Source organism: Atractosteus spatula, chromosome 6, assembly GCF_055471065.1.
Source record: "Atractosteus spatula isolate fAtrSpa1 chromosome 6, fAtrSpa1.hap1, whole genome shotgun sequence".
Taxonomy (NCBI): Eukaryota; Metazoa; Chordata; class Actinopteri; order Semionotiformes; family Lepisosteidae; genus Atractosteus; species Atractosteus spatula.
Genome location: NC_142711.1, coordinates 33,183,176 through 33,197,520, shown reverse-complemented (window position 1 = coordinate 33,197,520; position 14,345 = coordinate 33,183,176). Strand labels below are relative to the sequence as shown.

Here is a 14,345-nt window from a genome sequence, read left to right as displayed (position 1 = left end):
TGAATCTGAAGTGGCGTTTTTATGTACAGTATATACACAGTTTATATACACGACCCATTCTCTACTGCCAGGATGTCAAATGGGTTACTGTAGTTCTAGCTCAGATATACCCTGAGAAAAAAGTAACAGAAATAGAATGTGTTGTTCACAAAACTGTTCAAAAGTCAGATAAAATACTGTACTAATGCCAAGTGACATTGTTTTTCACTCCAGTACCTAAAAATGAAGCTGCGTGGTCACTTCAATCCTTCAGGTGTTGTAGTCCTGTAGGTTTCTGTAGTCCATCTTGTTCCAAAGTCCCACAACCCTGTGAAACCTGCTGGGTTGACTTTATACACACCTTTGAGGATCTTGAATACTTGTACTGGGTCCCCAAGTAATCTTCTTGGCTCAAGACTAAAAGAGTTCAGTGGAGGACATTACCTTAAGCTCTAGATTGTACCTGGTTAGTCTTGTGGCCCAATCTTTTCACCTGAAGCCCAGTGAGGTCTGTCAGTACTGTGGTGGGAAACAGCCAGGAAAGTCCCGGTTGCTGCTGCTACCAGTCTTAGAGTGCTCTACTCTCTGAACCGGAATTTCCAAACCAATGAATGAGTATGCTGACTGGGAAAAGTATTGTAACGCAACGGGGGCTCAGGCGGGCGCCCTTGCCGCATTAGGTCGGCCCCATCCCGACTGAGGCTCGAACCCGGGACTTCCGCGTCTCTCTGCAGCGACCTAGCCCCGTGAGCTAAAGAGAGATCTCTCTACAGCCCAGTAGCTGTAGTCCTGCTATCACAGGGAAGGGCGGTGACGTCACCTGCTCTGGTACGCCGGCTCTTACACAGTACCTGTCGGCCGTAAGCGTTACAGTATGCTTTAGAAGGTGCCGTCCTCCAGATGAGACATGAATCCAAGGCCCTGACTACTTGGACATTAAGGATCATATGTTTTTTCAAAAGAACAGGTGTGTTAACACTGGTGACCTGGCTAAATTCAACTCTTACAACTGACGAAGGACTACTGGCATTCAGCTGCAAGAGACTGAGCCATAACAGGCCCTTGATGCCCTGATGTCCGTAGCTGCTAACACACCATACAGACATACAATCTAGCCTTCCTCAAATCCCCCCTTACCCACCTGGAGATTTTGGAATATGAAGCCTGGTTAAAAATTTAAATTGCGAAATTTCAGAATTATATTTCCATGTGGCGCTTTGTAGTGCATTTACTAGTAATTTTAATTCTTGATAGAATTAAATAACACTGCACTATGTATGGGAAGTTCTGATCTAATCTTTGTTCTGAATTATAAAAGCATCTCCTAGTTTTAATATAATATGATTATACTTCCTGCTGTTATCAGATTGATGTCTACTATCTGTAGGATGCAGAAATTAATAAGTGGATAACAGATATAGCAATATAAGTAAGGGTGTAACTGGGGTCATCAATGTTCTTTGTACAGGAAGATCTTGCTAATAGTGGTATTGCTGACACTTCTCATATCAGCTCCCAGAGCAGTATATTGTACATAGAAAATTATATTGATAAGGATATAATCACTCCTGAATGAGTCTATATATCATGACAAAAAAAATGGATAGATGTACCTTTTATAACCACTTCATCCAATTCAGGGAGCCTATCCTAGCAAACAACAGGCACAAGGCAGTGTATACCCTGGTTGGGACACCAGTCCACAATAATAATAACTGAAAAACAAGCACAGTGGTGATTTAAATATTTATTTATTAAATAATTGATATTAGAAAAAAAATAAAATCGGACAGCAAGTTCTTCTATTTATTTTGACACAGGACTCATATTGTATTACATAAAATAAAACAGAGAAAAAAGAAACCACAGAAGAAAAAAGTCAAGAAGTGCAATAATACATTGTTCATTAACCTTTTCAACAGAGATATTATCAAGTCTTTCATTTTGCAAAATACATTACAAACACTACACTTTACAGTACTTGCTTGCTGTTAATTGGATGGGTGTATTGATACACATTTGTGAATTCAGTCTGTGTCTGTTCACTTCATAGGATCAATTTATACAAGAGTAAAATAAGGAACTATCAGATATTTCTGTACAATCAAATAAGTAGTTTCCGTACTCAACACTGTTTAGTAAGGAATTTCCTATGTTGCATACAGTTATGTACTGTATATCTCTGTACAGTCAAGCACCCGTTGGAAAGCTTGGGTAGGCGAGTATGAGAACATCACCCACCAATAAAAAGACTTCTGTTCTGGTAGTTATTTTACTTTCCCTGTGCTACAAGTCTGTGCTACAATGTTTGTTTGCTTGTGTCTGAACTAATGGTGCCAACACCAAGCATTGATTGTTTATGTAGAGGTACTTCAGTTAAATACACAATGAGACTCATACCAAATGTGCCATTTTAACTTTCTTGTCTGAGACTCATTCATAAAATTATACAATTTTATTTTAGTATATACTAGCCTGTATGAGTATGATTATATACTGAAAATCAAAACAGTTATCACTTCTAACTATGACATGAAGAATATAAATAGGAATAATTAAAAACAAATTCATACATCATTCTTACAACTAAACTACTACCCCTTACAACACCTTAAATTAAAAAATACCTTCTTTCTCAATCACCTTCTCACATTCATAATTGTTGTACTTATTTATCAAAACAGTTCTCTCTCTTTACTTCTGCTTTTTTCCCCAATTTTTCCAAAGTGCTTAAATTTAAAGTAGTGAGTTATAATATTATTACAGCAGGTCACAGTACAATGTTATGATGATCAGTGATGTTTACACTGGTTACCTACAGTACATCCTGTTCACCTCCCACAACAAAACCAATGACAACCTCCCAGTCCATGTAATAACTTGCAGAAGTCGGCAAATTCTAGAAATGCCGAGTTGACCCCCAGCATACGTTTTGCAAACTTCATACCAAGTTGAGAGTACTCAAGTCCACTCAAGTTGGCCCGAGCATGGACGCAGGACATAAGACATCTCATGTCCTTGCATCATGATGCTCTGCTTTTCTGGACTGATGTCATTGGCTACCGGCCATTGAATAGCTAGAGGAGTCATTTGTCCCCTCAAGCTCAGGCATGGATTCTTCAAAGCCCAGATCTGATCCAGCTGGGTCTTCCTCTGGCACAAGGTTACAGAGAAGCAGAGATGATTCACAGTTGATGCCAAAGGCTGGGCGCAGAGGCTTTTTGAACTTGGCCCTGAAGGTATGCATGGGCTGTGCTTTATTAATACAGTAGAAGGTCAGGTACCCATTGTTATAGTCAAGGAAGATCCCCACACGGTCACACACATTCCACTTTTCCAGCAAGACACTCTCCCCATTGTGCATGGCCAGGAAATCCCCATCAAGCATCTGCAAGCCCCAGGAATTCTTGTCAAGACCCAGGGCTGCTTTGCTTCCTTTGCATGTTCTGTGGTTGTACACCACTCCCACACACCAGTTTGCCATGCCCTGCACCTCCACTTCCCAGTAATGCTGCCCACTGGAGAAGGTATTAGTGGCAAGGACGTATGGCCTGATGTCAAACCATTCATCTGTATTTCGGGTCTTCTGGGGCGAAGAGACATTGGAGACCTGTTTTTTATCTTCTGAAACCCGGAGGTTTTTGTGAGCGGTGTTTTCGTCAAACGTGAGGTCCACAGCATCTAAAGAAGAAGGTGTATAAATATATAATATAAATTAAAAACCACATTTTTTATTCCAAGATAGAGTATTCTTACTAGACCTCTGTGCCTGTACTGCTTTGGTATAATTTTAGGGGTGGGGGGGGTATCAGTTCATGCCATAGTAATATGTTGATTCTACCAAGCTTTAAATTGCTTAGTTCACCCTTCATTATTTACTTCTCCCCAATGTTGGCCAATTAGGGATTTATTAACTGACTTTTACCAACCACCTCTTCTTCAGTTTCTCCATAACATAACCTGTTTTATTATAAAGAATCTTGAGGAGACACGAATGGTGATGTTTAAAGTAAAGATTATTAAGTTCAAAGGCAATCAAATTTCATACTATTTGTTGAAAAACTCTACTTTGCGACTGTCAATAACTAGAAATCTAGACTGCCCATTGTACTTGCATGTTACAAAGCAGCAGTGAACACATGCACATGGGTATCCTCTGATACCCGCTAGAGATCCTTTAATTTTCTTTTGCAGATTGACACTGGAATGGAAACAGCAGAGCTATACTCTATCAGTGCAAAACTCTTTCAGGAAATGCCCAATCCTCCATCAGCTCACTGCTATTTTCACACTGCAGATGGATTTCTGTATTGCGTGACTGATGGTTTCATCCTGCTATTTCCACTTACTAATCCTACAAAAAAATTAATTTACAGCTGTTGCACAAATCAGATGAAACAACTGATCAACTAGTATCTCTGCAGCAGCTTTGCTAACTAAGGCGACAGTCCTCTGTGGGGTTTTATTATTTGCAGTACTCTCCACTGGGCTCCTCACTTACACTCCCAAGGACGCGGCAGGAGCTCCATATTCTTCCTAACAATGTGCTCCACGGACTCCTCCAGGACTGCCAGCCTGCGGTGGTCAAAGCGCATTTCCTTCTTGAGGCGCTGAATGAAGAACTCCAAAGACTTGAGACTGAAGAATGAGAAACAAGAAGTCAATCTAAGGATACTGAAGATTATATTCTTAACTGCTGTGTTTTTACAACATTTGTTTTACTTCTGGGCTCCAGTTTGTATACAAAAGCATGTATTATTTACAGGAGTTTGTGTAAAGATGTTAAGATGACTGGGTCATTATCAGCATATTTCAAATTTTCTGATTGAGTTTTAGCCTTTTAGGCATAAGTGTTCAGAGTTGAGGCTGCATCTTACCTTAATTTGATTGCACTGATGTCCTGCAGAAAAAAAGAGGATAATATAATTATAAAATACAATTTGCTTCAAGGTAAAGACATTCTGCCCTCCTTACTGTCCCCCAAGCCCGTCTACATTGTATGGGTGACAGGGCCTTCTCCTGTTATGCCCCCGAGCTCTGGAACTCTTTGCCCAAGGATATCAGAGAGTCACCTTCTCTAAACTCCTTCAAATCCAGACTCAAAACACTCTTCTTCAGAAAAGCCTTTACTTAACTGGTTCCATTCTTCACCCCTCTGCTCTTCTTAGTACCACCTTCCACGGTCTCCTCTATTGTTATTGTTGTATTGTTGTAATTGTAATTGTGTCTTATCTTGTGTATTCTTCTAATTTATTGTTGTACTCTTCTTATTTATTGTTATTGTCATCCTGTAAAGCGCTTTGAGAAGCCACCTTTAAAGGCGCTATATAAAATAAAGTTTATTATTATTATTATTATTATTATTAATATCGAATATAAGGCAGAATAAGAATATGCATGTAAGTCTTAAGTGCATATTTATTTTCTAATAATCTAAGATAAAGAAGCACATTAAAACTCATTATAAAATTATCGCTGATCCACACCTAGTTTATGTGATATTAAGCACAGGCTTTGATGGAGTTTTAAACTGCAGTTTTCTGCATTAATTTCCTCTTACAGAGCATCAGAAGATGAGAGCTGTGGCTCAGTAAGAGAGGAGGGTCTTGATGACCTGAAGAAGCCTTACCATCAGATCAGTGACAATGGAGCAGTCATTGCTGTTCTCTGCCAATTGGCTCTTTTGTTCGGCACTCTCTACAGTTTCTGTGGCATTGTTCTGATAGGCATTACAGTCCATTTTCCATCTTTCCAGCTGCAGCCGAATGCTCTTGTGCTCGGCTGCTATTAGCTGAAAGGCCTTCTGCTCATTGTTGTCAATCAACTTCCGCAGCTCCAGATATTTATTGGCCACAGACTCTCTCATCTTCGCCACCATGTCCTGCGAATATAAAGCACAGCAGGCCATCAGAACACCCCAATGACATTACCAATGTGCCAGGCACAGAGGAACACCTACAGTGTATAATACAGACGTGCACATTCAGTCTTCTGTCATCTCTGATAGTAAACACATCTAGGAAAATTTTAAAATTGGATTTTTTTTCCTATTTTTTATTCATGTGTAGAAACAGATTTAACAAAATTACATTTAAATAAATCAATAATGTTAGTCATGCATTCATCTCAAAATGTGTATATTTTACCAAATACCTACAGTATATACACAACTTAAAATCCCATCCTCCTGAATTCAGGTGTCTTCTGTTTTTCACTTAAGGTATATGACATCTCAATATATTAACCAGTCCACCCCCCCATCAGCATAACCACAGCCTCCAAGCTCTTTGATACTGGTCATTTATCAATACCTGTAACATTATAATGCTTGCGATTATCTGCAGACTTTGTCAGTCTGTTCTTGTTAGTATATGTTGTTTCTATATCCACTCTTAGGAATTAATATGTTTTCCTAATTAAGTTCCATCAGTATGGGAGGTGACATTTCAAAATTCATGACATGCTACAACTTTTAGGCCTCCCACCTACCTCTACATCATTCTCTGCCTTGGCAATTTGTGCCTCGACACCTCCCGTGATCCTCAGGTCAGTCTTCAGCTGCTTGGCCTGTTTCTTCAACTCATTCTACAAAAAGATCACATTATAGAAATTACTGTTACCATCGCTGTCACCAGTAATATCAGAATATCGGCAATATCATTTACCTTACAATCTTTAAGTCCAAAAGTACCTTTACCTATCATGGCCTCCTAATAATCCCTATCTATAAATTAGCTTCATCACTCTGTTCTCCTCTCCACCGATAGCTGATGTGTGGTGAGTGTACTGGTGCACTATGGCTGCTGTCGCATCATCCAGGTGGGGAAGCACATTGGTGGTGATGGAGGGGTGTCCCTGTTATCTGTAAAGCGCTTTGAGTGGAGGGTCCAGAAAAGCGCTATACAAGTGTAAGGAATTAATACAGAAAGACTAATGTTTATCCCATACAAAGACCCACAGCTTGTATTGATTTCCTTTGCAGTGCCTTAATGAAATCGGAAGAAATTCCCTGATGGAGTGGATTCCGAGAACTGCAGGTTGAGTAGCCCCACCCTCAGTTGTAGTACTCGGGTTATTTAAATTACTCAACTTCAGAAAAATATTCTGTATGTCATTCACACGAACGATGAACCGAAATGCAAATTCCTGGACTTGAGCACAGGGATCTAGTCTTCATCTGATGGGAGAATCTAGCATTCCTTTCTCATGCTTAAAGGAGGCAAATCAAATTCTGTAGCTTCCAAGTGCTAATGACCTGTATTTGCAGCCTCTATAGGCCCTCTCAGCAGAATCAACAAGAGTTTCTCTGTTCGTACCGCACCATACACCAGGTGTGCTATAATTCTGTCTCCAATGTGTCTGCTTTTCATAACTACCTATTACCTTTAACTTAATTGTCCTGCTATGGAAGACGGAATTCACACATCTCTCTCTTTCTCTCTCTCCCCTAGTGACTAGCATGCCCACTATACTACTATACTAGAAGAGGGCAATAAACCTCTTTACGTTGCAACTGATTTCCTAGCCTCCTCTGCCATCCAGCTGCTGAAAGGGAGTGCAGGGCAGTTCCCTGCATTGCTACCAATGGAATTACAGACCTACTATGGCACTACAATATTGTGATCAATATAATATTGCTGGGGATTGACTGTATAGACCAGTCTGTGCTTTACTCTGGTGTGAACTAGTGAGGACTCTTTCACTTTCCAGCAAGAGAAAACAGGTCTTTAATCTCTCTAGAAGAATGTCATGGTTCAGGTATTGAACTGTTATAAATCTGTGATCATACCACTGATATGCTTATCAATTGTTCACAATTTCATAAAAGCAGACTGTGAAGAAATTATTCTTCATAATCAGGTTCTTCTGAGCCCTAGATGGGAATGTTTCATTTAAAAAACGTTGATATAGGTCAAGCGCAGACAACTTTGACTCTTCTATGATATTAAGTTCAATTGCAACACTGAAGTGCTGGCTAGGTCACCTTATATTGCAATATTTTTAGCAATATAAGAAGGAACACTGCCTACCCCTGGCATTAAATAGGACTCTTCACCACAGCACATTTTACAAAATAAGCTACCATTGTCCTCTGGCTTGGATTGCAGCCAAAACCACTGTGACTTCATTTCTGATCCACTCTGATCCATTTATTTTAAGGGGGCAAATTATATGATTATGACAGTAACAATTTAACACTTGCATTTGAGCCTAAAAAAGATTTACATCTTGTCCTGTTGAATGAAATATAAAAGTGTATAAACTCTCTTCACCTGAGACAATATTTAGATCAGTTATAGGAGGTGAGAGATTAAGAGATTTCCGTTTCTGTGCTGCGCTTTTGAAACTGACACCCGTGTTATATTACACACTGCTTTTCTCTTTACGTAATGAACCATGTTAAGTTGGTTAAGTAAACAGGTCAATTATGGAGTGAAGAGGACTGGCATACCTTCCCTGGGTGTGAGCAAGTCATTCTACCTAAGCGTTTACAGAGATTAAAATAAAACATTTAAAAACTTTCATCATCATGCTATTCCAGTTCTAACACTGACCAACCCACCCACTAGCTTTCTCAGAAACATCCAACGCCAGTGAAACAGAAAGCTTCCATTTAGTTTGGATTTTAACCAGTGCCTTTGGAAAAGCACTTATCTTGAACAGTTAACATGAAAAGTGTTTTTCTATGATGTAACTGTAGGCTGAAGTGGAACAAAAATCAGAAACTAACCACATTAGCCACTGTGTGCTTCTGAGTGCAGAGGTCATACTTAAAGTAGTTACAGAAACATATGAAATGACACAAGAGATCAAAAATATGTATTGGCAGGACACAATTACAACCCCTGCCTTACTTGTGCAGGGGACAGTGCAGTGGCTCTATGGCTAAGGATCTGTGGCTGTGGCTGAAAGGTTGCTGGTTCGTATCCCCGTGGCCGGCGGTGAAATCCTACTCTGTTAGGCCCCTGGGCAAGGCGCTTAACCCCAACTGCTCCAGGGGTGCTGTATAAATGGCTGATCCTGCGCTTTGACCCCAAGCTTCTCTCCCTGTCTGTGGCAAGTTGGGGTATGCGAAAAAAGACAAATTCCTAATACAAGAAATTGTATATGGCCAATAAAGTGATCTTAGCTTACCATATCTTTAACTCAGAAGACTCTCCGTCAACAGGTACTTAGTCACAGAGCCTTTTGTTTTTAAACTTGCCTAGGAAGAGCCTCTGTGAGATTCCTCCATTACATGCCTTAGACTCTGGTGACATTAAAATCAATGGAGGCACAAACACATATATGAAGAATAGAGGGCCGGAATGAGGGTTGACACCTATGGCCTTCTCTGGCCAGAGTAATCCCCAATTGTCATATAAAAAGGTGTTGATATCAGCAGAATGTGCAATTCAGCCCCACATACCATTACCCTCATCGCTACCTCAATGAATCTGATAACAATACAAGATGAGATGATATTCGGCTGTCAGTGTTTCAGAATAAATACAACACTCTTCCATACATCCACTTTCACAAGCGCTCTATGCAATTCGGGGTCACGAGGGATCCGGAGCCTATCCCATCAGGCAGACAGTAGGATACACTCCAGATGGGACATCAGTCAATCATAGGGCACACACAAACACAGACACGCACTTACACTGGACCACTTTTCCAGAAGTCAATTAACCTTCCAGGTATGTCTTTGGGCTGTGGGAGGAAACTGGAGCACCTGGGGGAAACCCAGGCAAACATAGGGAAGTCATACAAACTCCACACAGATAACACTCCAGGAATTAAAACCAGTGCCCCAGTGCTGTGAGGCAGCAAAAATTAATCACTGTGCCGCCCTACAACATCCTTAATTTTTTAAAATATCATCTGCAAGTACACAAATCAGAAAATGGCTTTCTCAAAAAAAAGAGAAATAAACTGCGCAAAGCGTCTTATAGGCAGAACTAATAAGGGAAAATAAATTGACTTTTACCTTATCATGAACTTTTAACTTCTTTCCAGAAATCCTTAATCATTTAATGATGCTTTTATTTTTGCTTCATAGTGTACTTTACTCCTTTTCAGGATTGTATGCAATCAAGATTATATACAGTAATTCAGGTGAGTAGCTGTGTCAGCATGCAAAAGCTGCAAAGGAACAATAGGTTTATTCCATGCTGAAAAGAAGAAAGAAAACACAATGTTTCGGCTGTGGAGCCTTCTCTCACACCTGAAGAAGGCTCCACGGCCGAAGAGTTGCATTTTCTTTCTTCTCTTTTTAGCATGGAATAAACCTATTACTTGTTTCTTATATACAGTAAATCATGTACCTATTCCTGTCCTTGTAGTAAGTTGAAAACTACAGGCATTAATTTTAACACGCTACCAACCAAGGTAGATGGTTCAAATGTCCTTATTGTTCAACACTGTGTAATAGATATGTAGTAGAGTTTTGTAAATATTGCTAATAATGCTTATTTACAATATAATAATGTTGTCAATTATTTACCTGCTATTCAATATATTGATATATTCCTGTTCTCATAGCAGACTCCGGCTAAATGACGATTCTCATCATGTCTAAAAATCTACCAGCAATACCAGGAGTCTACGCATTCCTGTTGATGTTCTATATTGTAAGGCTTTGAAGATAAAACTATTGTTTTCAATAATCATTGAATTTTTAATTTCTCTCAGTATATAACAGTTTGATATTATTTCGTCTCAAAAACTTCCTCCCCCTCTTACAAATGCTTTAGTTAAAAGATAGTTATTTCACGCGCTACCCTTTTCTTTACTGCCAGTGAAATTTAATCGTCTGCAAAGTGAAAATTCTTCACTTACAATGTATCCACATCTATTTAAACGAGATATATTAATTGCGTTTCTATGCCAAAGTGTTACAACGAGTCTGGTTAAAGGTGTATAGATTAATATTCTCATGTAATAATATGAGTACATTATCACAGGTTTTTGAGATGTCTTGTACAAAGGACATGAGAAGCGCATTAACTTCTATGGTTTGCAGAGAAGAAATTAAAACTAGCGAATGTGCTCACACATAAATTTCCACCACTGTCACTATTCCGATCACTATTCAACATTGTATGATAAAATATCACAGTCTGGTTCATTAATATTGGGGATTAATGAAACCACGCAAAACGCCCTACTCAATGGACACTGCGGAGCCACGGAGGTGAGAAAAGCAAAATCAAGAACCCCTCTGTCAGACAATTGCTCAAATCAACAACAGAATGTAATAATAATAATCTTACTATTTGTTTCTTGTAGCCATCCAAGATGGACTTGAATTCGTGTCCACGGTGTTCCGCACTGACCAGGCAGTCCGCACAGACGCAGTAATCACAAGTCCAGCAGTAGAGTATCAGACCTTTGCCGTGCGCCGTGCAAGCCACCGAGTTATCCAGGGTAGTGTCGCTCATCGTACCGGATAATACAACCGTCCTGTGCGAATGAAATCGGAAAGTCAAAATAAAAAAAATAAAACTCTCAACTTCCCTTACCAGGGCAAAATACCTGGTAGGAGTATTTTTGAGTTGTTTTCAACTTTTAAAGTTCTGTGGGCCAAATAACAACAGAATCAAACTAAAGTTGACCCTGGCTCGCGAAGAACCCGGTACACTTGTTAGCCAGTGACAGTTCGGCTCGTACTGGTTTATGTACTGACTCGTATGTACTGACGCGTATTTAACAGGAATTCAAGCAGGTGTGTCAGAACTCCTCCCGCTGTTACATAAGTAAAAAAATAATTTCACTTTACTGGTCATCGACATTCAAAAGACATTTCTGTTGTTCTTCATGCCACTTACTTGTTCATTAATTCTAAATCTAACGTTTTAAATTTATTTTTTCCCTTACATTCATATTTTTTTAACAAATCGTAGATGAAAACCGTGTGTAACAAATTATAAGAAAGAATCATAACGTTTCTACATAGGTAATTACAAAAATATTGTTATACGTTTGACAAAGAATTAATGTCACAGGTATATAGATTGTGCAACCAAAATGCATGATACTTTGTAGCCGACTAAATAATTCTTACACTTATATAGCGTTTTTCTGGACACTGCTCTCAAAGTGCTTTACAGGTAATGGGGACTCTCCTCCACCCCCATCAGTGTTTAACCCCACCCAATGATACTTTATATCTAGAAGTCTTTTTGTTAAAATACAATTGTTACATTATTAGCAATTATGTACATTGTATAACTAAAATTAAAGTAGATATACTGAGATGGAACCTAACCCCCCTTTATGAGTCTTAGTTCTAGAATTGAATCGTTAGAAATTAATGTGCTACCACAATTAATCTTCTTGTAGAAGTCATTCCAAAACAATTTTCGGAATGGGATAAAATGATTTCTAGTTTCATATGACAGGAGAGAAAACCAAAAATAAGATTGGAAATATTGCAACTTTTGAAAGATAAACAGAGAATGGATTTACCAAATTTGAATGATTACTTTTATGAATCTCAACTATACTACACTCTAATCATTCTTAATTCCTGTAATCCAGATGATCAAATCATGTGGAAAGACATTTAATCATCCCTTATTATTCAGGCATTATTAGGTAACAAGACTTTAGATAAATTTACTGAAAAAATAAATAGTGCATGGATAAAGCTCGAACTAAAGGTATGGAATACAGGTATAAAAGAGTATCACTTAAGAGATGTAGTGTGGTGGAGAAAATAGTTCTGGAAGCCTACTGTACAAATCAGAATCATATGAGCGTATTATATGTAGATTGTATAATGGTTTTATGGAAAAGAAATCACATTCTATGGAGAATATAAAAGATAAATGAGTGAAAGAAAGTAATGTTAGGATTTCAAATGAAGAGTGGTTTAAAATTTGTGAAATTCAATGGAGATGTACAGTACTAACTCACATTTATGGAGAGAGTTTTGCTGGAAAAATATTGTTCAATTCTTTTTTACTCCAGGACAGTAGGCACACCATACTGGGGGAAACTCTAAATGTAGGAAACAAAGAAGGTAATCATTGGCATTTATTCTGGGAGAGCCCTAAAATTAGGCTCTTCTGAACAGATTTACATGTAATCCTGGAGAACATATTTCAAAGCAATTTACCCTTTACATTTGGCACGTTGTATTTTCACTTGAGTAGTACTGATGAATATCTGTTTTGAATTATTGTTTTATATTTTATTATAGACTATAGTCTTTTTACCTGCAAAATCTAAGAGAAGAAAGTGGCTTCTCCTGGATTTACCAACAATGAAAGATTGAACTCAGTTAATGAAATATATATAATGAAAAAAATAACATTTTCACTTAAATTACAGATGAATACATTTGTCAAATTTTGGTCTAGATGGCTTAAGTACATTAAACCTTTAAAGTCTGAATTTGTTGAGAGACAGAATAAATCCATCTTGAATTAAGAATGTACATTTGCCTACCTTTTTCCTTCTCTATAGTTATAAAACCTTTTACATCTAATTTCGGATGAATATATTTTGGTAAGAAGCAAGTAAAATACTTGCCCTACCCCCACTTTTGTCACTGCATGACACACCCTTTAACCAAAGTAGTGCTTGTCCTGAACACACTCTCTTCCTTGTTCCCAGGTAATCTTAGTCTCTTTAGCTGACCTGTGCAGGTAACCCTCACCCTCTACCTGCCTGTATATCTGTAATCCCAAGGTCTCTTAACCTAAACTTCCCTCAGTCTCCAAAATGTACTAGATTCTGGTTACAATAGAGACTAAGTCATGTTTGAGCTCGCACCCTGCAGATCTCATAAACCCATCTGACTAGCAGTACCATGGGTCTCCAAAAACAAATCCTGTCTGCCATTGCAGTTTCACAGGGCTCCCTAGCTCATCTGTCCCTATAGTGTGAAGGGCTTTCCCAGGCAGTGTGTCAGAGCAGTATCACGGGACCCAACACTCATATTTGCTCCTTGCCTTCCTTGCAGCATTTAACCCCCGTAACTGGTGTGTGTGGGAGATTCTGCCAACTAATGGGTATATTATTAGATAGTGACCCCAATCTGCAGGATACTTTAACTTTTAGTCAACTATACAACCTAGCAATTTAAAGTGCTAGGACCACCCCCCACCAACAGGAACCACCAGAGCACCCACAGACCAGTCAATTTATCCTTCATATTTATAGTTTTTATTCCACTGTCAACTACAATCAGTTATCTCATTCTGCACCCCAAACATGTGAACATGTGAACACCATGGACCATAGTTACACAAAAACAATATATCCCAAAAGAGAAATTCTGCAGTGTAATTATTTGAAAAAGGCTCTGGCTGTGAAAAAGCCACAGTGCAGAAAGGAATATAATTCCATCTAGTCCTTTGATCGACAAAGCTTTA

At 38.8% G+C, this 14,345-nt stretch overlaps 1 protein-coding gene across 1 annotated transcript; it reads right to left on the bottom strand.

Annotated features, from left to right (window-relative positions):
• Positions 1-1,711: 1,711 nt before the first annotated feature.
• LOC148832778 (E3 ubiquitin-protein ligase TRIM39-like) lies at positions 1,712-11,640 on the bottom strand. The gene is made up of 6 exons (XM_088919077.1): positions 11,238-11,640; positions 6,469-6,564; positions 5,609-5,860; positions 4,857-4,879; positions 4,481-4,617; positions 1,712-3,660 (listed from the first exon to the last, which is right to left on the bottom strand). Exons 1-6 carry the CDS (start codon positions 11,403-11,405, stop codon positions 3,032-3,034), a joined length of 1,305 nt encoding a protein of 434 aa, XP_088775203.1. The 5' UTR covers positions 11,406-11,640; the 3' UTR covers positions 1,712-3,031.
• Between the last annotated feature and the right edge of the window lie 2,705 nt (positions 11,641-14,345).

Bases quoted from the DNA above. Each gene is read 5' to 3' on its own strand.
- LOC148832778 (XM_088919077.1), bottom strand. From the start codon at position 11,405: ATGAGCGACACTACCCTGGATAACTCGGTGGCTTGCACGGCGCACGGC. The intron at 4,880-5,608 runs GTAAGGCTTCTT...TTTTTTCTGCAG, and splicing joins CCATTGTCACTGATCTGATG to GACATCAGTGCAATCAAATT. The intron at 4,618-4,856 runs GTAAGATGCAGC...CTCATTCTTCAG, and splicing joins ATCAGTGCAATCAAATTAAG to TCTCAAGTCTTTGGAGTTCT.